The 23,564-nt window shown below is 49.2% G+C and overlaps 1 protein-coding gene across 1 annotated transcript; it reads left to right on the top strand.

Moving 5' to 3' along the window:
* Window positions 1-6,751: 6,751 nt before the first annotated feature.
* Window positions 6,752-10,928, top strand: NDUFA5 (NADH:ubiquinone oxidoreductase subunit A5). The gene is made up of 5 exons (XM_068165437.1): window positions 6,752-6,879; window positions 7,379-7,423; window positions 9,358-9,474; window positions 10,149-10,214; window positions 10,782-10,928. Exons 1-5 carry the CDS (start codon window positions 6,859-6,861, stop codon window positions 10,881-10,883), a joined length of 351 nt encoding a protein of 116 aa, XP_068021538.1. The 5' UTR covers window positions 6,752-6,858; the 3' UTR covers window positions 10,884-10,928.
* The last annotated feature ends 12,636 nt before the right edge of the window (window positions 10,929-23,564 follow it).

Raw genomic sequence — 23,564 nt, 5'->3', positions numbered from 1 at the left:
AAGGCCTGACCTTGTACAACTGTAACATGAGCAGATTTGCCCCACAGGAAAGTATTACACATGACTTCTCTAAAATCTCGTCAAATGTAACCTGAGGTCTGGATGGTATAATAATATTACCTGTGCCCTCATTGGTTCAGCAGCTCTCATTAAGAAAATAAATTATTTGCCAACATGGTCTCAAGGATTACATTAACAAAATCTGGTAACATATTTAAATAAATTAAAACAAATCTGAAAAGGTTTAGCCTTTAACTAGCTGTAGATCCCACCATATTACATCACCAAACACTATCATCTCTCTCTCTGAAGCAAAGCTTTATAGATTCAAGGACAGCCAGTCACAATACTTATTTAAGTAGATTTAATAACGTGAAATTGGGCAGAGAAGCAGGAGGCACAGCATCACAGACAGAAGTGATGCAAAGGCAAAGTAAAGCAAGAGTAAGATCAATAATAGCAGTACCAAACAAGTTGTATCACAGAAACAGGATGAGGAAGAAGCTGTATACATATCACTGGTGCAATACCTCACTCTTGATTTGATTTTAGCCAATTACTGTTTCTTTACCAAAATGAACAGACAATAAGGGAACATAACAAACTGAAACAACTTAACTTGAATGATTGTTATGAAATGAAATTGTACACTGTGAACTCTTCCATGCCCCACGATTCACTTGCATTTATAGAACCATAAAACAGTAAGCTTAACTAAGGCACTATATGCCTCTCATCTTTGGACACAAGATCAGGAAAACCATTTAATGATGATAAACAATACTCAGTGCAACTTCTTTTGCCAGTGTGACCCAAGTAAGTGTGGCAAGCCTCCAAAACAACCAGTACAACATGGACAGAAACAGTACCGAGACACTGAGCTACTGCTAGCCAAGAGAAGTTAAGAACAGAAAAACTTTCTCATGTAATTAAAAAAAGTAAAATATGTATTATATGAAGAACACATTTTGTTTACTTTTGAGTTCTTTCACTTCCTTTACACAAGGACAGGCTGGAGAGGTGGGCACAAGCCAATCTCATGAGGTTCAACAAGACCAAGTGCAGGGTCCTGCATGTGGGTCGAGGCAATCCCAGGCACAAATACAGGCTGGGCAGTGACTGTCTGGAAAGCAGCCCAGAGGAGAGAGATTTTGGGATGCTGGTGGACAAGAGGCTCAACATGAGCTCTCAATGTGCAGCCCAGAAAGCCAATCAGATCCTGGGCTGCATCAAGAGAAGTGTGGCCAGCAGGTCAAGGGAGGTGATTCTCCCCTTCTACTCAGCTCTGGTGAGACCCCACCTGGAGTACTGCGTCCAGTTCTGGAGCCCCTATTACAAGAGGGATGTGGAGGTGCTGGAAGGTGTCCAGAGAAGGGCCACGAGGATGATCAGAGGGCTGGAGCACCTCTCCTATGAGGACAGACTGAAGGAGTTGGGGCTGTTCAGTCTGGAGAAGAGAAGGCTCCAAAGAGACCTAATTGTGGCCTTCCATTATCTGAAGAGGGCCTACAAGAAGGCTGGGGAGGGACTTCTCAGGATCTCAGGTAGTGATAGGACTAGGGGGAATGGAATGAAGCTGAAGGTGGGGAGATTCAGGCTGGATGTGAGGAGGAAGTTCTTCACCATGAGCGTGGTGAAGCCCTGGAATAGGTTGTCCAGGGAGGTGGTTGAGGCTCCGGCCCTGGAGGTGTTTAAGACCAGGCTGGATGAGGCTCTGTCCAGCCTGATCTAGTGTGAGGTGTCCCTGCCCATGGCAGGGGGGTTGGAACTAGTGATCCTTGTGGTCCCTTCCAACCCTGACTGATACTATGATACTATGATAGTTGCCAGGTATAAAACCATCAGTCAATTACATTCCATGCATGTAAAGTTAGAAGTCATGCATGTAAAGAGAGACTCTTCTCCAGATACCAAATCACAGATGGCAATTTCCAAGACTTCACAGGGAGACAAATTCATTGGTGAGACAGAAAAGGGAAGAGAAGTCACAGCTACAATAAGGCCTCCTTAGGATGCCTACGCTCTGTATATTAACACATGCGATAAGGCTCCCAACAGAGTCTCCAGTGTTAAACAGATAATAAACTGTGAAATGCTATGTGGGTGGCTTGGGGGTTTTGTTTTCAAAACCAGGCAACTATTAAATGTACTTTGATCACACTTGATAGGTCTTGGCACTGTTATAATTTGAAATAAATTACGTATTGAATCACGTTGGGGAACTTCCTACCATATCACTTCATGATTGATTTAATGAACTCTCTCATCCATTCACAATTTTCTGCTCTGTACTAGGATGTGGCAAGGATAGCTACACACTTGGGTTGTCTAAACAGAATTACTGGTTGAATAATACTGAGCTAACAGGCTAAAGAAGTCAGCACACACAAAACAATTTGTGCTGTGGCCTGCTACTGTAACCAGGAATAATAATAATAATAATAATAATAATAATAATAATAATAATAATAATAATAATAATAATAATAATAATAATAATAATAATAATAATAATAATAATAATAATAATAATATTATTTGCTTTCTGTCATCATAAAAAAGGGGAAAAAATTCAGAGTGGCCCAATAAAAAGGGACCACAAAAATGTAATTTTGGTAGGAAAGAAGCCCCAGGTCCCTCTGATGCAGTTATGGAAATTAGGAGACCAGGAGCAAGCCAGATGAGTAACATAGAAAAAATGATTTAAAATATTAACTATTTAAAGTCACAACACAATTACTATCACATTTTACTCACTATGCAAAACTCACCTATCAAGTAAGCATCATATTTAACTCCACCTATAATTAAAACCTTCTTTTTATTGCTCTTTCCTCCCATTCAATCTCAAGTCCCTTAATTAAGATTTTAATTACTGTCACTATTGTAAAGCTCTTTTTTCTTTACTAACTGATTACATGAACTCAGAAATTGCCTGTTTGCCATATTCTATTACAGTGATCCCTACTGTTAGCTCTTTTAACACAATTTCTTGGTCAAACAATTTCACATCTTAAATTCATAGCAGGTATATCAATTCTTCCACATAACAACAAATTCCAGAATACTTATGAATAATGAGATAGAAAATCATGGTATCATAGTATCAGTCAGGGTTGGAAGGGACCACAAGGATCATCTAGTTCCAACGTCCCTGCCATGGGCAGGGACACCCCACACTAGAGCAGGCTGGCCAGAGCCTCATCCAGCCTGGGCTTAAACACCTTCAGGGACAGGGCCTCAACCACAGTATCACACAGTATCACAGCATCACCAAGGTTGGAAGAGACCTCAAAAATCATCAAGTCCAACTTGACACCACAGACCTCATGACTAGACCATGGCCTCCCTGGACAACCCATTCCAGGGCTTCACCACTCTCATGGGGAAGAACTTCCTCCTCACATCCAGCCTGAATCTCCCCACCTCCAGCTTCATTCCATTCCCCCTAGTCCTATCACTATCTGAGATCCTGAGAAGTCCCTCCCCAGGCTTCTTGTAGGCCCCCTTCAGATACTGGAAGGCCACAATTAGGTCACCTCGGAGCCTTCTCTTCTGCAGACTGAACAGCCCCAACTCCTTCAGTCTGTCCTCATAGGAGAGGTGCTCCAGCCCTCTGATCATCCTTGTGGCCCTTCTCTGGACACATTCCAGCACCTCCAGATCCCTTTTGTAATAGGGGCTCCAGAACTGGACGCAGTACTCCAGGTGGGGTCTCACCAGGGCTGAGTAGAGGGGGAGGATCACCTCCCTTGACCTGCTGGCCACACTTCTGATGCAGCCCAGGATCTGACTGGCTTTGTGGGCTGCAAGTGCACACTGAGAGCTCATGTTGAGCTTCTTGTCCACCAGCACCCCCAAGTCTCTCTCCTCAGGGCAACTTTCCAGCCAGTCACTGCCCAGCCTGGATTTGTGCCTGGGATTGCCTCGACCCACATGCAGGACCCTGCACTTGCTCTTATTGAACTTCATGAGGTTGGCTTGTGCCCACTTCTCCAGCCTGTCAAGGTCCCTCTGGATGGCCTCCCTTCCCTCCAGCTGTCTGCTGCACCACACAGCTTGGTGTCATCAGCAAACTTGCTGAGGGTGCACTCAATGCCACTGTCCATGTCACCCACAAAGATGTTGAACAAGCCTGGTTGAAGGACTGATCCCTGAGGGACTCCACTTGTCACTGGCCTCCACTGGGACATGGACCCATTGACAGCCACTCTTTGGGTGCAGCCATCAAGCCAGTTCCTTATCCATCTAGTGTCCACCCATCAAACCCAAGTGTCACCAGTTTGGAGACCAGGATGTGGTGCGGGACAGTGTCGAAGGCTTTGCTCAGGTCCAGGTAAATGACATCAGTTGCTCGCCCCTCATCTATTAATTTTGTCACCTGCTCATAGAAGGCCACCAGGTTGGTCAGGCAGGATTTGCCCTTGGCAAAGCCATGCTGACTGTTCCAAATCACCTCTTCACTATTCTTCTGAGCCAGTAGTGACTCCAGGAGGATCTGCTCCATGATCTTTCCAGGCACAGAGGTGAGACTGACTGGCCTGTAGTTCCCTGGTTCCTCCTTCTTACCCTTATTGAAAATGGGGGCAATGTTTCCCCTTTTCCAGTCTGTGGGGACTTCCCCAGATTGCCATGACTTTTGAAATATAATAGAGAGGGGTTCAGCAACCTCATCTACCAGTTCTCTCAGCACCCGTGGGTGTATCCCGTCGGGTCCCATGGACTTGAACACTTTCAGGTTCTTCAGGTGATCATGAACCTGATCTGCACTTACAATGGGCAGTTCTTCCTCCCCGTCCCTGGCTTTGACTTCCATAACATCAGGAGTGTGGCTAGAGGCCCTTGCAGTGAAGACTGAGGTAAAGAAGTTATTAAGTACCTCAGCCTTTTCCTCATCACTTGTGACCATGTCACCATTTTCCTTTCTGAGGGGGCCCACACCTTTCCTAGTCTTCTTCTTCCCATTAATATATGCATATAATGTATGCATATACATCACTTTAATACTTTTGTTTAAAAAGAATGCAATACTCTAATTGTATCTAAGCTTCTGCATCATTTCTAAATTACACCCCATTCCTAGGCATAAAAAATGCTTACTGTTACACACTGTATCACTTACTGAGCAAAGTATTTAATTTTTACATACATATTGCAGAAAATGTAGAATTCACATATTACAAACATCCACAAACTCTTAACACAAATGTTTAATGAAAGAATGTTTCATGAAAGGCCTTATTGCTGTCTACAACTACCTGAAAGGAGGTTGTAGCCAGGTGGGGGTTGGTCTCTTCTCCCAGGCAACCAGCACCAGAACAAGAGGGGACAGTCTCAAGCTGCGTCAGGGGAGGTTTAGGCTTGAGGTAAGGAGGTGGTTCTTCACCGAGAGAGTTGTTAGCCATTGGAATGTGCTGCCCAGGGAGGTGGTGGAGTCACTCTCCCTGGAGGTATCAAGAGGGGATTGGACGTGGCACTTGGTGCCATGGTTTAGTAGTCATGAGGTGTTGGGTGACAGGTTGGACTTGATGATCTTTGAGGTCTTTTCCAACCTTATTGATTCTATGATTCTATACTACACATGTGGGTCTACATATACTGCACCAAAACTTCTGCTTGAGTGGATATAAACTGCTTTATTTCCAAGTATACATCTCGCAAGACTACTCTAGCAGCAAACATATGCCTGAAGCTTTCTTGAATGAATTATTTGACTCATGAAAGGGAGCTTTGAAGTGAACTCTGAAGCTTGAATTAAGCAAAACATTTTGCATAGTAGAGCAAATCAGAAACTAAACCTCTAACAGTTCTGAGAACTCACTACTGGCAGGTAGTTATCACTTGGCCAAAAAAAAAAAAGTTATTTTCAAGTACTGTTATCAACCATACAGCACACAGCACAATATACACTGCATCATTACAAGAAACGTGCTGAAAATCTAAATGCAATACACAACATTTATGCCTTCTACATGTTGCATTTCTGGTAACAAACTTCTAAACACTCCTTTAGGAATTTCTAAGTTCAGCTAGTTGATTACAGGCGGCCATAAGCAGCTTCATATAGACAGCTTCCCCAGTAAGAAACACGTTTATACTTAAAAAGGAATATTCAAATCCATGCCGTGCAAGTACAGCAAGGCATGAACTTAGCGTCTGTTATCACATTACCATCCCATCTAAAAGCACTGGGCTCGAACTTTGGCTACCTGCAAATCAGACACAGCTTCTGAATAAACACTGTGAGGCAGCCTACGATGGTTTCACGGGCAGAAATCTGAGCGTACAGGCCTCGCCCCCTCTCCCAGCACACGGAAAGCAAACGAGGCTAGGCCGCACCCAGCCAAGTCTGTGTAGCTAGCCGCCACACAGGCGGCGCTCCCGCCCCGCCTCCCCGCCCCGCGGCGCCGCAGCCAGGGCCTAGTCGCCTGCCCCCCAGAGCAGCAGCCACATCACAGTGATAGGCTTCTTCACAGTGAGGAGAGCCTACTGAGCTATGGCGGCCGGGCCAATATCAGCCTCCCAGCTCCGGTATATGCATGAAGCGGCGGTGGCTGCCGGGCTGGGCAGAGTATTAGCTGCCCAGACTACCCTGGCAGCACCTTGCGCCAAGCGCATGCGCATTACCCCGGAGCCCATAGGTGGTGCTTGCGAGGGGTAGGGCCACGCGCCCTGGGGCATGCGCACTTTACCCTGCTCGTCGGGATCCGTAGCGGTGGTAACTGTAACGCTTGCGCAGTCCGTCGTCCTTCGCTAGGTCCTCTAACCTGCTCGGAACGCTCTCGGAGCCTCGTTCGCGCATGCGCCCGGCTACCCCGCGTCCAGCGGCGGGCGGGGGAGGTGCCGTGTATCGCGACCATGGCGGGGGCACTGAGGAAGGTGAGGCGCCGCGCGGAGGTCCTTGAGCTGGGTAGTCTGCCGTGTTTTCCTCCTTTGTGTGTGTGTGTCTCTCCCCACACTGCTTTGCTCTGACGGGTTTCTGGGTAGAGGAAGGGGTGCCCGGGGCGGAGAGATGACAGTGAGGGGAGCGCCGGGCCTAGAAGTGACAGGGAGCGCAGGGCCAGGTTCCCCTCCCCAGCCTACGGGAGACGGCAGCAACTGTGTGCGTAGAGGTCGGAATCATCGTTTGGGGAGAAGGAATGAGGCGGGTTAACTGCAGCTCACCCCAGTGAGAAGGGTTTTCAGCTGCCGCTATTCCTCGTTTTCTCCTTCACCTCCGTGTGCAGTGGATTAAACCCCTGTACACCTGTGGGATCGCCTATGTGCGGTAGGAGGCACATGTCGTCAAGTGGTCCCCGTGTGGTGTATGTTGAGTCAAAATAATCTGGGTGGAAATAGATGCTCAGGTATGCTAAGTATGTTTATGCTCTTCCTGCAGACCACTGGACTTGTAGGATTGGCTGTATCTGAAAACCCTCATGAGGTAGGTCGTCTGTCATACTCGGTATTTAGTGCCACTGTTCACAAAGCTTTTTGTTACATATTTGCACATAGAGGTGCCCTGTGTCAAGCGTAAATTAATAGAAGCGTAAAAATATTCTGAAGTGATAAAGGAAGAAAATTCTTAAAGGTTTCATTCACATAATTTGGAGTTATCTTGCATGTGCATTTTTTGTTGCACTTGCTGATTAAAAAAAAAAAAAAAAAATCTTTCTTGCATTGCTACTTTTATGAGCCAGTGTTTGATCTCTCTCCTATCTGATGCAAAAGTAAAGAATTCTTTAAATTTGGTTCTTTGTAAGTGTAATTTTCCCATCACAGGCATATGGATTTTTGCTGCCTTGCTGTATTGTGTTTCCAAGAAGTACTGAAATAGCTGTACTAAAGGGGTAGGCTACTCTTACATCATAGACCTTGCTGTGGTACAAAGCCACAGCAAGGCCCTGTGATGGCAAGTGCTGTTGAGATTGGAGTTGTTGCTTCTTCAGAACCACAGTTCTTGTCACACTTTGTTACTTTATTTTTACTGCCTCAGCTTCAGTGATGACACTATATTTGCCACATTGTGCTTTCTCATTCAGGAGGAATGAGCTTTGAAAGGACCTCATTGATTCAGTAATTCTTTAGTTTCTCCACTTTGAAATTTATCACTGTGCAACGATTTCATTTGAAAAATGGATTTGCTCCGTGGGAATATTGTTAAAAAAGAACTCTTGGAAAAAAATCATTACTCTTCTGTACACGTGATTCTAGCTCAGCCACCTTCTGGATGATCTTATTACTGTTTTTTTTTTCAGGGGCTTAAAGCCCAACATAAAGAAATCAACAATTAAGTTGAAGTATAGATTCTGTGTCAGTTCCCTCTTTGTTTCTTGTTTTTTTTCCTTCAGCTGGATAAAGTCACGCAGAGAAAATGCATCCCAAAAGTTGGTTTTCTTCCCCCCAACTTCTTGTTTATTATATATAAATCCAACATTAAGAAGTTTAAAGGTTTGGTTTAACTTAAATTGGTCTGTGACTCAGAACTTGGCACCCGGATGAGGATAAGTGCCCCAAAAATATAATCATTTTATGCTTTGGTAGAATAGAATAGAATAGACCAGGTTGGAAGAGACCTTTGAGATCATCGAGTCCAACCTATCATCCAACACCATCTAATCAACTAAACCATGGCACTTAGTGCCCCATCCAGTCTCTTCTTAAACACCTCCAGTGATGGTGACTCCACCACCTCCCTGGGCAGCACATTCCAATGGCCAATCACTTTTTTTATGAAGAACGTCTTCCTAACATCCAGCCTAAACCTCCCCTGGCACGGCATGAGACTATGTCTTCTTGTTCTGGTGCTGGTTGCCTGGGAGAAGAGACCAACCCCCTACCTGGCTACAACCTCCCTTCAGGTAGTTGTAGAGAGCAATAAGGTCTCCCCTGAGCCTCCTCTTCTCCAGGCTAAGCAACCCCAGCTCCCTCAGCCTCTCCTCATAGGGCTTGTTCTCCAAACCCCTCACCAGCTTTGATACCCTTCTCAGCTTATGTGCTGCTTTATATCTGTCCCAGGTAATTTTGCAGAAACTAATGGTTTATACGTGAAATTAACTCATTTAAAAACAAGTAAAATTAGCACTGGAAACTCAGCTTTTGTTATTTCCATTTGCATTTTCACATTGCGGCTTGCTTGCTTGGTTTTTTTCTTTTCTTTTAGGAATCTGTCTCTGCTAACTTCCCAGGGCTGATAAAGCCAACTTACCTGGGGCAGAGTTCGTGGTTCAGACATAGCTATTTTGTTAATCCTACATTTCTGCAGTGAATACCATAACCCTCTATTTTGTGTATGGAAAGTTAGCTGGTATGTTCAGTAGGATGAGAAGTTAAATGATTGTAGTTGTGTATTTTAACCATGTCTCTTTATCAATTCAGCGCCTGCGAATACTATACACAAAAATCCTTGGGGTCCTGCAGAATATTCCCAAAGATGCAGCATATAGGAAATACACTGAGCAGATTGTAAATGAGCGATTCAGTTTGGTGCAAAAGGTAGGTACAGTGCTGCTTCATACATGGTACACATGGAAAGATTTTTAGGACGAGAAGAATGCTTTTCAAAATGACGGTCTGCTTTTCGGACTATAAGTACATTTCAGATAGCAGTTCAGTAGTTGTTGAAAGTCTTGAGGTGTGTTTTTGTTATTGACTGGACTGTTTGGATGGAAAATTGAAAAGAATGATTCATTTCTTCCTGAGGTTATCTGTGAAAATTAGAAGAAAAGAGGATTTTTTAAAGATTCATAGAGGAGTGGCAATCTCAACAGTTTTCACCAAAAAATGCATATGCTCTCACCACACTTCTGGCCTTCAACATTTTAAAACTGTGCAATATTGCTGTTGTGTGTTTAAGGTAATAACAGGAAGGTTGCATATCATTTTATAAAAAGCTGAGGTCAAAATGTAATTTGAAGATACATCCTAAAGCCCTCAGCTGCTAATGTTTCTTTGTGTATCATCAACTAGAAGTTGGCTTGTGTATTTATCATTGAGAGTTTGATGCTTGCTTTACAGTAAGAAAAGTGTGAGATTTCTTTGATAATGTAAAGTGACAGAAGCCAGCTAATTTGGTAACTTTGAGGACGACTAGAGTGTGGGCTGGTTAAGTGATTGATTTTGTGGTTCATCTGGGCAACTAATTATTGTTATGTATTTCAATAACACAGGAGACCGATGTGCAAAAACTAGAGGACAAACTGAACAGTGGTCACATAGAAGAAGTCATTGTCCAGGTAAAGTGAAGAAACTTCAAGTTAGGTACAAAAGGGAATAGTGTTTTCCCTTGTTTCTTTGGCTGAGCTTCTGTTTGGAAGATTGGCGGTTTTCCCGAGCTTCCTTTGCTGCAAAATGAACAAGCAGAAGAAAACAACCAGAATCTGAAAACAAATTGTCATGGAGTGATTGGTATGATCATGCTGAAACCTTCCACCACACCTATTTACTGCATTATGCTTACATATACAGCATGCAGATCCATATTGATTCTTACAGAGGGTAAACTGGTGGAAAGGACATAAGATGATTTAATAATAGTGGTTGATAATCCAGGTAGACCATAACACATCGCGAAGGAGTCATTGGGAATGCCTATTTCAGCAAACTGAGCCTTTGGGGATGATTCAATGCTTTTGAAAAACAATCCCAAACCCCCAAAGTGCTTTTTGATATTTATAGATTAAATTTCTGGTAATCTGTGACCATGACAGGTAGTGATTAAGATGATGAACTTGAATACAGGTGATGTAATACTTTGGCACTAGTATAGAATTTAAGGATTCATGTATGTTGTGTATTAACAGGCTGAAAATGAGCTCTCCTTGGCAAGAAAGATGATGCAGTGGAAACCATGGGAACCTCTAGTTGAAGAACCTCCTCCTGACCAGTGGAAATGGCCAATATAATTTTCAAAATGGTGCAACCTCTTGAAAGTTAAAAAAAAAAGAAAAGTTCATTATTAATCTATTGTCACTGAGAGTTGTCTTAAATTAAAGATAGCAGCTTCATAAAAACATGTTTTGTTGTGATCTCCACTTACATTTAGCAATCTAGGGACTGCTTCCAATTTCTTGCAGAAAGAGTTTAAGAAGATTCAGCTGTTGTACAACCTTTGGTTTGTTTCCTTTTGTAATTTATTGTTAGCAGGACACTTGCTCCTCATTACAAGTTGGTTTTCTAATCTGTATCTTAAGAAATACACATCTGGTAGGCCATTAGAATTCAACATCAAAGTTGTAGAAAGTATGATCCCACCCTTCTCTCGCAGCTTTGGTTGTGTACTTTTTGCTAGCCACTGGTGTCCTTAGGACATACTGAGATCAGGAATCTGATGTAAGGGAAACTGGGCTTCCAAAAATCCAGCAGGCTTTTTTTAGATTTTGACTGACTCACTGTCTTGAAGTGGCTGACATTGCTGGCCACATAAACTAATTCTGGCTCAAGGGATGCACTCCAGGAAGAGCCAAGATTGGAGGGATAGGGGGGAGAATGAGGACTACAAGGTGACAGTGACAGCAGGAACAGTTTTCTTGGTTAGCAGGTAGGTTGCTGTACTTAGCATCATACACATGGCACAGACTTTGGTATTGGGCCCTCACAAAGGCTTTGCATATGAACTTTTATACTCTATAAATCTATCTGTATGTTATTGATTCAGAGCTTGAATATTACTTAATAATATAGGAATTTAACATTATAAGTCCCAACTAAAATAACCAAACAAGACCTAAGGATACTGTGCAAGTTTGCCCTAACTCATTTTTTTTCAGTACCATTAATCATAGTATCAGTCAGGGCTGGAAGAGACCACAAAGATCATCTAGTTCCAACTCCCCTGCCATGGGCAGGGACACCTCACACTAGATAAGGCTGGCCAGAGCCACATCCAGCCTGGTCTTAAACACCTCCAGGGAAGGCGCCCCAACTACCCATTCCAGGGCTTCACCGCTCTCATGGTGAAGAACTTCCTCCTCACATCTAGCCTCAATCTCCCCACCTCCAGCTTCATTCCATTCCCCCTAGTCCTATCACTACCTGAGATCCTGAGAAGTCCCTCCCCAGCCTTCTTGTAGGCCCCCTTCAGATAATGGAAGGCCACAATTAGGTCTCCTTGGAGCCTTCTCTTCTCCAGACTGAACAGCCCCAACTCTTTCAGTCTGGCCTCATAGGAGAGGGGCTCCATCCTTCTGATCATCCTTGTGGCCCTTCTCTGGACACCTTCCAGCACCTCCATATCCCTTTTGTAATAGGGGCTCCAGAACTGGACACAGCACTCCAGGTGGGGTCTCACCAGAGCTGAGTAGAGGGGGAGAATCACCTCCCTTGACCTGCTGGCTACACTTCTCTTGATGCAGCCCGGGATTTGATTGGCTTTGCGGGCTGCAAGTGCACACTGAGAGCTCATGTTGAGCTTCTCATCCACCAGCACCCCCAAGTCTCTGTCCTCCGGGCTGCTTTCCAGCCAGTCACTGCCCAGCCTGGATTTGTGCCTGGGATTGCCTCGACCCACATGCAGGACCCTGCACTTGGTCTTGTTGAACCTCATGAGGTTGGCTTGTGCCCACCTCTCCAGCCTGTCCAGGTCCCTCTGGTTGGCCTCCCTTCCCTCCAGCATGTCTGCTGCACCACACAGCTTGGTGTCATCAGCAAACTTGCTGAGGGTGCACTCAGTGCCTCTGTCTATAGCACCGACAAAGATGTTGAACAAGCCTGGTCGCAGGACTGATCCCTGAGGGACTCCACTTGTCACTGGCCTCCACTGGGACATGAAGCCATTGACAGCCACTCTTTGGGTGCAGCCATCAAGCCAGTTCTTTATCCATCTAGTGGCCCACCCATCAAACCCATGTGTCATCAGTTTGGAGACCAGGATGTGGTGCAGGACAGTGTCAAAGGATTCTGCTCAGGTCCAGGTAAACAATGTCAGTTGCTCGCCCCTCATCTATTAATGTTGTCACCTGTTCATAGAAGGCCACCAGGTTTGTCAGGCAGGATTTGCCCTTGGTGAAGCCATGCTGACTGTTCCCAATCACAGTATACACTGTTCATATAATGCTTTTTGGTATTGTAGGTCACTATGCTTAATGCGTAAGCCACTGTATTTGAGACGTATTTGTATAAGCCAGAATCCACAATGTACCCCTCTGGAAAAGGGCATTTATGGCCCCAGATCAATTTGCCCCGTAGGGCCAGGGGGTGGAATGTCATGGTAGGGCCAAACGGCCCCAGCACAAACTCAGACAGACCCTCATGTGTCTAGATATGGTCCCCCTCTCCTCCTCCTCCTGCAGAAAGTTGGGGTAACGCAGGGAAGGGAACAAAGGGGACAGGACCATGCGTGTCTGGTAAACAACCCTGTATCTAGGCTAAAGGCACATGTACTGGCCACTGCCTCTGCCTGACCAGGCCTATGTTTCTGTCTTTTATGGCCACAACCTGGCAGAACCCCTTCTCCTTGGGTAACTGTGTGCTGGCTTCAGTTGCCCTATTGGCCCAATCGAATCTCACAAGAGATTTGTATGCAGGCTGATTTCCAGATGCCTTGCCTTGCACAAGCCTTGCCTTGCTTGAACCTACTTGGCCCTGTCAGTGCTGCTGTCCCTCCCTCAGCAATGCAGGCTGTGACTGCCCACCCACCATATGCCTGGTGGTGGCATGACAGAGTGGCCCAAAGAGCTGCAGTCATGCACAGGCTTGCTCTGAACTGAGCTGCTTGTTCCCTTGGCACCGTTCACCTCTGCCAACCTCCATCTAATGGAGCTCCAGCCTTCCGCTTTTTGTAGTGCCACTGCAATAGACAGCTGGAGAAGGCATGGAAATTGCTGGGCAGGGACTTGCTATTTCCCTTTTGCCTGGGCACGGGGTAGCTCCTTTCTGCTCTCTACTCTTTTTATTACATTGAGGAAGGCTGTGTGAGAGTACCAATGGAGACGTGATTAGGCCTTTGGATTCCACGCTCATGGTTTTCAGCCTCATCGATCCAGCCTGTGCAGATCCCCCTCAGGAGCCTTTCTACCCTCAAACAGATCAACTCTCTCTTCAACTGCCTCCAAAACTGCCCTACAGTCCCTTGCGGCTTCCTATCCCATGAAGGGGAGGCTCCCATTGGCCTCTGAAAGGCAGTTCATTGCCATGCAGAAAGGCCATTTCCATTGTGACTCCTCAGCATGTTCTCCTGCTGCATTTTGTGGTGGAGGCAGCACATCACCAAAGCACTACGGAGGTCAGGACAAAAGTGTGGCCACCTGCCACATTAAGGTACCATGCTGAGGTGCTGTGCTCTGAGCCAGACACCAAGTGCATCTGAGAGGATGGGATGCCAGAGCCTCGGCCAGGCTCAGGGGTCCCTTCTGTCCCCTGTGGAGGGCAGCCCAGACCCAGAGCCAGTGCTGTGGGTGCAGCCTTGCTGGCATGGTGCAGAGGAAGGGGAGCCTTTTGTGAGCTGCTGGCAGTGCTCCACATGCCAGGGCCGGGAGCAGAGAGTTGCCTTGGCCAGAGCCGGGGCGCTGGAGTGGCACTGCCTGAACAGCACCGTGTGGCCACCGGTACCCACCCTTGAGAACTGTCCCATCTGGCATTTGACTCTGCCCTTGCTACCCTCTTACACAGGTGCCAAGGGCACGGGCCCCTGCCTCAGCGCTTCACATCTGCCACTGTGAGGTGTTGCCTGTGTCAGAGGGGGTGGCAGGTGGCCGAGGGCGTGGCACATGTGGGCCAGCAGTGATGACGTCACAATGGTCGTGGTGATTTCATGGCGATGACGTCACAACAGTCCCTGGTGCAGGTGAGGGGGAAAGCCTACAAAAAGGAGCGCAGGGCGCAGTTCCTGCATCCTTGCGACTTGGTGAGGTAAGGAGAGGGTGGGAGAGGGAAGGGGCTGCCAAGGCAGGAGGGGAGCCCCTGCACCTCAGGGCTCTGGGGCTGTGCTCCAAGCTCACTGGCATGTCTTGCTTCTCTCTCAGAGTCAGCAGAGGAGCATTTGGAGGAGACAGCTCAGCACTGCTGGGACAGGAACTCTCCAGGAGCTCAGCGTTGACGTGTGCCTTGTCTGCAAGGAAGGAGGAGACGCTCGACGAGATGGAGCATGGTGAGCAAAGTTATCCCCTTTGCAGCCTGTCACAGGGAATAATGGTTAGGGTGGTCAGCAGAGCATAGGGCTGAGAGAGGAATGACAGAGGGAGGCAAAGAGCTGCCCAGAGTGCACCAGGGCACAGCCCCTCCTTTCCTCAGCAAGCAGGGCTCAGGCCTGACCAGTGGGCACCTGCTGGGACACCCTGTGCCTCCATACTGATCTCCAAGGCCTGCAGCTCTGCCCATCAGCCAGACCGGCAGGAACAGAGCAGGCCCTGGGGCACAGTCCCTCGGGGACACTTTCCCCAGCCCTACAAAAGTGCTCATTCCTGTTGGTGTTTTGATCTCTCCTCTCCAGTATGCATGCTGTGCCGTCAGGCAGAGGCTGACCGGGATATCTGTGGAGAAATCCTGAATCAGCGAGGGGTCTGCACCCATTTGTTTTGCCTGGTGAGTTCCCTGGGGGCTGCCTCCCGTTTTCCTGCAGGCACTCCCTGCCACACTCTCCTCAATGGCTCCCTGTCTGTTCTCTTCTGCAGTTTTTTGCCAACGGGATTTCTTCAACACTGGACCGTGAACAAGGACAGGTGATATTTCATGTGGAGGAGATTGAACATGCAGTTGAGCAGGCAGCACAGAAGGTGAGGACATGACAAAATGAGTGAGATTTGTGCTAGGAGAGTGCTGTGGCAGCTTAGCCCACAGCTTGAGCTAGAATTCCTGGCCCTTCCAGACAGCTCTTTTGACCTTCCAGACTTTTGAGTCTTGCTCCCAGCATCTCCAGAGAGGCTCCCTCCCGCACAGGAACTGTGCCTGCCAATGGCATATGTGGGCTGTGACCCAGCAGCGCCCTGACCCAGAGGCACGGGGAGCCTCCTGCAAAGGCCCCGAGGCTGACAGAAGTTGCTCTGCCATTTACAGGAGTGCTGTGTCTGCCATCAGAGTGGGGCCACCATTACCTGCAGCGAGACAGGATGCGATGTCAGCTTCCATCTCCCCTGTGCCAGACGGGGTGGGTGTGCCACCCAGTACTTTGGACTCCACAGGTAAGGGCAGCTGGCCCTCACAGGGGAGGCTTCCCACCTTCATTCCTCTGCCTGCCAGCTTCAGGCAAAGAAGAAAGCAACTCATGGTGACACTTCCCACTACCCAAAGAAGAGCTCTGAGGCTGCTTCAGACATCTTCACCCTTCCTTGCTTTTCACAAACCCTAAAAGTACTATGCATAGCCATAACCCTAACTCTAACTCTAACACTAACCCTAATGCTAACCCTAACCCTCACCCTAACCCAGTACTTTTCCTAGTGTGGTTAAGTCCTCTCCCCTTTCATCCAGCACTACGAAAGGGCCTGACACTTGTCTCCTCGCCCATTATGGCTCTTTCTTCTTCTCCCCAGGTCCTTCTGCAGGGAACACCCCCCACGTCAGGAAGTAGAGGCGGTTCCAGAGGAGGACACCACCTGCCTCATCTGCACGGATCCTGTAGACAACCAAACGTCCTACAGGACCATGGTGTGCCCGGCGTGTCAACAGGCATGGTTCCATCGGGAATGCATCCAGGTAGGAGCCCATCCCTCGCTCCCAGGAGACCACAGGTGCTCAGCAGCACCAGGACCTAACTCATGCTCTTCACATTTCTCCGGCAGGAACAAGCTCTGAATGTTGGCCTGATGAATTTCCAGTGCCCAGCGTGTAGGGATTGCAGTGCATTTGTGCCAGAAATGCTCAACATGGGCATCCGAATCCCTTTCAGGTTGGTGTCCTTCCATCCACCTCACAAGGCAGAAAGGTGCAAGCACTGTGCTACCCCAGGGCCTGCCCCTACAGTCCTGGCTCTCTGCTCTCTCGTGAGTCCTTGCTTCAGCTTCACGGAGGAGCTGGAAACAGGGCAGCACTGGGCAAACAAGGATGGCCTGCATCTGCCTTATGCCAGGATGGCAGCAGGGACTCATCAATATTCCTTTCTCTACCAGAGAGCCATTCTGGGAAGTCCAGGAGGATTTAGAAGAACTACTTCAGAGGCACAGCCGCTGTGATGCCAGCGAGTGCCTATGCCCAGGAGGCAGGGAGCAGGCAGAGCAAGAAGGGTAAGTTGTCAAAGCTGCAACGTGGGGCTCTACTTTGTGCAGAATCCCTCTCTGACTAAGGCCTCAAAGCAGAAGCACCAGGAACAAGAGCTCTGCCAGATGGTCCAGTGCTACACTCAGTCTGTGCTCACAGCCATGAACCCATTTCCTTCCCCAGGCCCTGGCAACTGCTGTTGTGCAGCTCCTGTGCTGCTGAGGGCACCCACAGGCGATGCTCCCATCTGAGGCCCAGCACCAACAGCTGGGAGTGCAGCAGCTGTGCTGGCCCCAGCAGAGGTAAGAGGCAAAGCACTCAGCTGCTCCCCACCCCACGATGGTGTGCTGGCAGCAGTGACCAGGCTGAGCTTGGCCGAGCCTCTCTGCTGCGGGAGGGCTGGCAGCACTGCACAGGCCTGTGCTGCCACAGAGCTGGCGGATGTGCCCTTGACCCTTCTGCTTTCCTTCACAGAATCCAGGGGCAGCTTGGAGCTTCCTGACCCAGATGCCCCTAGCCAGGCGGCAGCTGTGGCATCCTCCAGCCAGGCGCAGCTTGTGCCATCTGACAATGTAATAGGCCCTGAGACCAGCAGCCACACAGAGACACCATCAGGAAACCAGGCCAGCTCCCCAGGGCATGAGACTGGCAGCCGGTCCAGCACCTCTCAGCACAGGAGGAAACGACGTGCCTCCCGCCCGCAGTGTCAGGATGAAGCTCCTCCTTGCAGACGACCCAGAAGATGCTCTGAGAGACTTTGCAGGGCAAGAGTAAACACCGGTAGCAGTAGCTCCACAGAGGAGCTGCTGGAGGAGCCATCCTGCAGCTCGCTGGACCCGCAGACCAACAGCCCCAGTAGCTCCACAGAGACATCATCAGGAGACCGGGGCAGCTCCCCAGCGCATGAGACTGGCAGCCGGTCCAGCACCCGTCGGCGCAGGAGGAAACGACGTGCCTCCCGCCCGCAGTGTCAGGATGAAGCTCCTCCTTGCAGACGACCCAGAAGATGCTCTGAGAGACTTTGCAGGTCAAGAGTAAACACCGGTAGCAGTAGCTCCACGGAGGAGCTGCTGGAGGAGCCATCCTGCAGCTCGCTGGACCCGCAGACCAGCAGCCCCAGTAGCTCCACAGAGACATCATCAGGAGACCGGGGCAGCTCCCCAGGGCATGAGACTGGCAGCCGGTCCAGCACCTCTCAGCACAGGAGGAAACGACGTGCCTCCCGCCCGCAGTGTCAGGATGAGGCTCCTCCTTGCAGACGACCCAGAAGATGCTCTGAGAGACTCTGCAGGTCAAGAGTAAACACCGGTAGCAGTAGCTCCACGGAGGAGCTGCTGGAGGAGCCATCCTGCAGCTCGCTGGACCCGCAGACCAGCAGCCCCAGTAGCTCCACAGAGACATCATCAGGAGATCGGGACAGCTCCCCAGGGCATGAGACTGGCAGGCGTTCCAGCACCCGTCGGCGCAGGAGGAAATGACATGCCTCCCATCTGTAGTATCAGGATGAAGCTCCTCCCTGCAGGCAGCCCAGAACACGTCGTGGCAGATCCTGCAGGGCAAGAGCAAACTCCGAGAGCAATGCCTTCAGACTGGGGCTGCTGGAGGAGCCATTCTGCAGCTCGCTGGGCTTGCAGACCCGCAGCCCAAGGACCACCAGAGAGACACCATCAGGAGACCGGGGCAGCTCCCCTGTGCTTGATCCTGCCAGCCAGTCCAGCACCCCAGGGCTTGTGCAGGCGCCTGCTAGGTCCCCCCGGGCAGCGTCGAGAGGAAGCTGCTTCCTACAGCCCAACTCGACCCAGAAGACACCGCAGGAGGAACAATCGTGCAGCATCTCCAAGTTTTGGCCCTGATCCCCCTGCACCGCCTCCAAGGTAGAGGTGGTTTTTAAGTTCTACACTGGCAGATTCCACACTCCTTTGCCTCTCCCTCATTCTCCTCTCCCTTTCTCGGGAGCAGCAATAGGAGCTGGGCCCAGGGACTGGGAGCGCCTGGCCCACACCTCCTCCTTGCTGGCTGCCCTTGCCCAGCTGCCCAGCACCATGGACATGGACTGTGCGCTTCGGTCCTGGCTGGCCCCACAGCCTTCTCCAGCATCGGGCGTCCCTGCTGCTTTTTCCCACCTTGAGAGTTATCCAGCATGGCCCAGCCATTGCTGCTGTGCCTCTCCCATCAATGCAGACCTTGTGTGAGGGAACATTGTATGGGCTTAGCTCAGAAGCCACAAAAGAAGCCCAGCACTTCCAGACAGCTCTGGGACAAATGTCTTGCTCCCACCAGCTCCAGAGAGGGTCCTGCACACGACTGTTGTCTGCCAGGTGGATCTGTGGACACAGTCTGAAGCTGCGCCAGGGGAAGTTTAGGCTCAAGGTGAGGAGAAAGTTCTTCACCAAGAGAGTCATTCGTCATTGGAATGGTCTGCCCGGGGAGGTGGTGGAGTCACCATGCCTGAAGGTGTTTGAGAGGGGATTGGACGTGGCACTTGGTGCCATGGTCTAGTCAGGAGGTCTGTGGTGACAGGTTGGACTATTGCAATGATCTTTGGGGTCTCTTCCAACCTTTGTGATACTGTGACACTGTGACTCAGCTGTGGCCACATCCTATTCTCTGCTCAGAGGCGTGGGGCTGGCTATGCAGGCCCTGCGCTGATGGAAGTTGCTCTGCCAAACGGTACTGCATCTGCTGCCAGAGTGAGGCCACCCTCACCTGCAGTGAGACAGGCTGTGATGTCAGCTTCCATCTCCCCTGTGCCACACGGGGTGGGTGTGTCACCCAGTACATTGGACTCTACAGGCAAGGGCAGCTGGCCCTCGCACAGGTGCCTTCCTACCTTCATTCCTGTGCCTGCCAGCTTCAGGCAAAGAAGAAAGCAATTCATTCTGAGACTTCCCACTACCCAAAGAAGATCTCTGAGGCTGCTTAAGACATCCACACCCTTCCTTGCTTAACCCTAACCCTAGAGTCAGATCCATAAGCGTGGCCATGACCCTCAGCCTAACATTAACCCTCATCCTAAGCCAGTACTTTCCCTAGTGCAGGCAACTCCTCTCCCCTTTCCTCCCGCACCACGGAAGGCCCTGACACCTCTCCTCACTCATGATGGCTTTCCTCTTCTCCCCAGGTCCTTCTGCAGGGAGCCCCACCCACATGAGGAAGTGGAGGCAGTTCCAGAGTGGCACAGAATCCAGCAGGACGGACAATGAAATGTATTTTGCAAGAACTGGGGGGTGTACCAACAGCCTTGGATTTAGACTGGGCAAAACAAAACTACAAAACTGCAAAACTGCGGAACGTATTCCCCAAAAGCTGGCCGAGACCGCTGGCCAGCCCAGCAGCCTACATGCTCTGATCATGGGCACTTGCATTGGACTGTGCTAGAGGAATGTCAAAATTACAACCAGCGATTTCTCCTCTGAAGAGAAATGATGGAGGCAGAATCAGAGGCTTTATAATTTATGGGTGCTGCAACTCAAGTCGACTGCCTCGAGGCTTAAGAGGAGTCGCAGTGGCAGAAAGCAATTCTGTTCCTGACCTGCGGAAAAGGCAACTGGCCGCATCGTTTGAAAGCGCACCGATCCCGCCTGCCCAGCAATCGCTGTGAGGAATACATTGCAAACTGCTTTCGCCGCCCGCTCCCAGCACGGAGTCGCCGAAGCCTGAGAGCGATCGCCGCTCGCCTCCACCCAGGACTGTGCCGCCTGAGACTGAAAGTAAAAAAGGCACCGAAACCATCGCCATCAATCCCGCGGTCCATCGACAGCACGAAGGCGCTGGTCAGGAGCTTCCAGAGTGGCCAGCTGGCACAGCTCACCATCCAGGACGTGCTGAGGAATGTTCTGGTGGCCACGGAGGTGCTGATTTGGTTCTACATCGGGGAGATCATAGGCAAGGGCGGCCTGACTGGATACTGACTGGAAACTGGCCAATGTGGTCCCCATCCATAAGAAAGGTCGGATGGAGGAACCTGGAAACTACAGGCCAGTCAGCCTGACCTCAGTGCCAGGGAAAGTGATGGAGCAGATTATCCTGGCGGCAGTAACTGCGCACCTGAAGGATGGCCAAGGGCTCAGGTCTAGCCAGCATGGATTTACGAAGGGCAGGTCCTGCCTCTCCAACCTGATCTCCTTCTATGATCAGGTGACCCGTCTGGTGGATGTGGGGAGGCCTGTGGATGTGGTCTACCTGGACTTCAGCAAGGCCTTTGACACCGTCCCCCACAGCAAACTGCTGGCTAAGCTGTCAGCTCGTGGCTTGGACCGCTACACTCTGTGCTGAATGTCTGAAAACTCCTCCCACTGTCCTTGTGGCTGTGGTCCTGAGTCTGCAACCAAGTCTGTGAAAATAAAGCTAGGATTGATTCCAAAAACCAAAACAACAACAACAACAATAATAATAATGATAATAATAAAAATAATAATAACAATAAAACCCAACAAACCAAAAATCCACAGGCCAGACCTTGATTACTGTGTCCAGTTCTGGGCCCCTCAATTTAAGAAGGAGACTGAGACTCGTGAACATGTCCAGAGAAGGGCAACGAGGCTGGGGAGAGGCCTCGAGCACAAGCTCTGTGAGGAGAGGCTGAGGGAGCTGGGATTGTTTAGTCTGCAGAAGCGGAGGCTCCTGTTGTAGACAGGTGGGGGTTGGTCTCTTCTCCCAGGCAACCAGCACCAGAACAAGAGAACAGTCTCAAGCTGCATCAGGCAAAGTTTAGGCTTGAGGTGAGGAGAAAGTTCTTCACAGAAAGTGTTGTCAGCCATTGGAATGGGCTGCCTACAGATGTGGTGGGGTCACCATCCCTGGAGGTGTTCAAAAAGGGATTGGATGAGGCACTTGAAGCCATGGTTTAGTAGTCAGGAGGTGTTGGGTGACAGGTTGGACTTCATGATCTCTGAGGTCCTTTCCAACCTTATTGATTGTATGATTCTATTTCCCTGGGAGTGCCAGAGCCCCTCACAAGATGTTTGAAGGAATCTCGAGCGAAAAGGATAGTGCTTCAAGCTTTGAATGAAAGCGGCAGCCAGGAAAAGCAGCTCTATGGTAGAAAGGTCCCTGGAAGCCAGAGCCAAGTCTGCTTTCCTGCTCCAGCCTTCAAAGACAGCTGCTTCAGCTTTGCCAGCTTTGCCTGGCGAGGGAGAACATTCTCCCTCACCTCCATATTGAGGAACACTGTCTCTCAGCCACAGAGACCCGTTTACATCTGGGGGTGGGAAATTGAAAAGCCCCATGGACACTTTGATTAATTCAGTGTCACACTGGAGACACACCCATCAACAGTCAGGGGGTGGTTAACTGAAAAAGCGCCAAAGTGCTGGCCAGCTCAGAGCGTATGCTGCGCTACAGTGGTTGTGTTAACACTCTGTTCATGGCTACATGGTTTGTGTGGTTTGTATACACTGTTCATATAGTGCTTTTTGGTATTGTAGGTCACTGTGCCTAATGTGTAAGCCACTGTATGTGATATGTGTATTTGTATAAGCCAGAATCCACATCCTTTGAGATCTTCTGATTGAAGCTGTTATACAAGTGAAAAATCACCCCGTCTGCAAGGAGGGGTAGAGACAGCCTGGGAAACCAGAAAAACAACTTTTGGATCGCAGTACTGAGTTCCTAGCATGCTGCCTGTACTGTTAAACCTATTGTGAGTGGCTGTGCTTTGAGCAGGGCACCATCTCCATCTTGGATCTATGTTTTGATTGTGTCCAAAGGGAGGGGACGAGTGAAAACTAACTTACGGGGTGTATGCAATTCCTATATTAAAAAAAGCAAAAAATAGAGTTTCAATGTCTGCTAAAAAAACACTTTTGGGAATCTCCCAGAGTTGTGATGCAGAACTGAGTAATCTCTGAAACGGTTGTGGGAAGTGAAAGTGATCTGTTTTTTTTTTTTTTGTAATGTGCAGAAATACTCTCATGAATTGTCTCAGAAACCACCCATCAAACACTAGGAAATTCATGTGGCTTTAAGTCTGCTGTGTCTTAATTTCCACTCAGAAGTGTCAGTGCTCCCAACAGAACCTTCCAGGGGAGAGCATCCATAATGGGCCGAACACATCACACAGGTTAAGTGCTCACACAGCCAGGGAGGGCTATCGCCCAGCAAGGGCTGTCAGCAGCCAAAGAGCAACTTTTGTATTATCCAGGAAACAGTCCTGGGTATTAGCACGACTTCTGCTACTATCTGAAGTATAGACTGAAAGAAGAATGGCTGTTTTCTTACGTTAATGCCACTGTAAGAGCTGATCTTCACGCAGCTGAGGATCACAACATAGGACCACGGCAATTGTAACTGGTTGTGTAACGGCAAGGCAGTGATGAACCTAAAGGAGGCCGGGGGCGGGACATGCTCGCGGCTCCCGCCCCTCAGCCCCGGCCTCCACGCCGCCCAGCCCCGGTTACTATGGCTACTGCCACACGCCGCTGCTGCGAGGAGCGGACGCTGCAGGGAGTCGCCGG

This window comes from Melanerpes formicivorus, unplaced genomic scaffold, assembly GCF_026170545.1.
Source record: "Melanerpes formicivorus ecotype bairdi unplaced genomic scaffold, bMelFor1.0.p_v2 SCAF_3, whole genome shotgun sequence".
Classification (NCBI taxonomy): Eukaryota; Metazoa; Chordata; class Aves; order Piciformes; family Picidae; genus Melanerpes; species Melanerpes formicivorus.
Note: the sequence above shows the minus strand (reverse complement) of the source record. Positions and strands in the feature narration are given on the sequence as shown.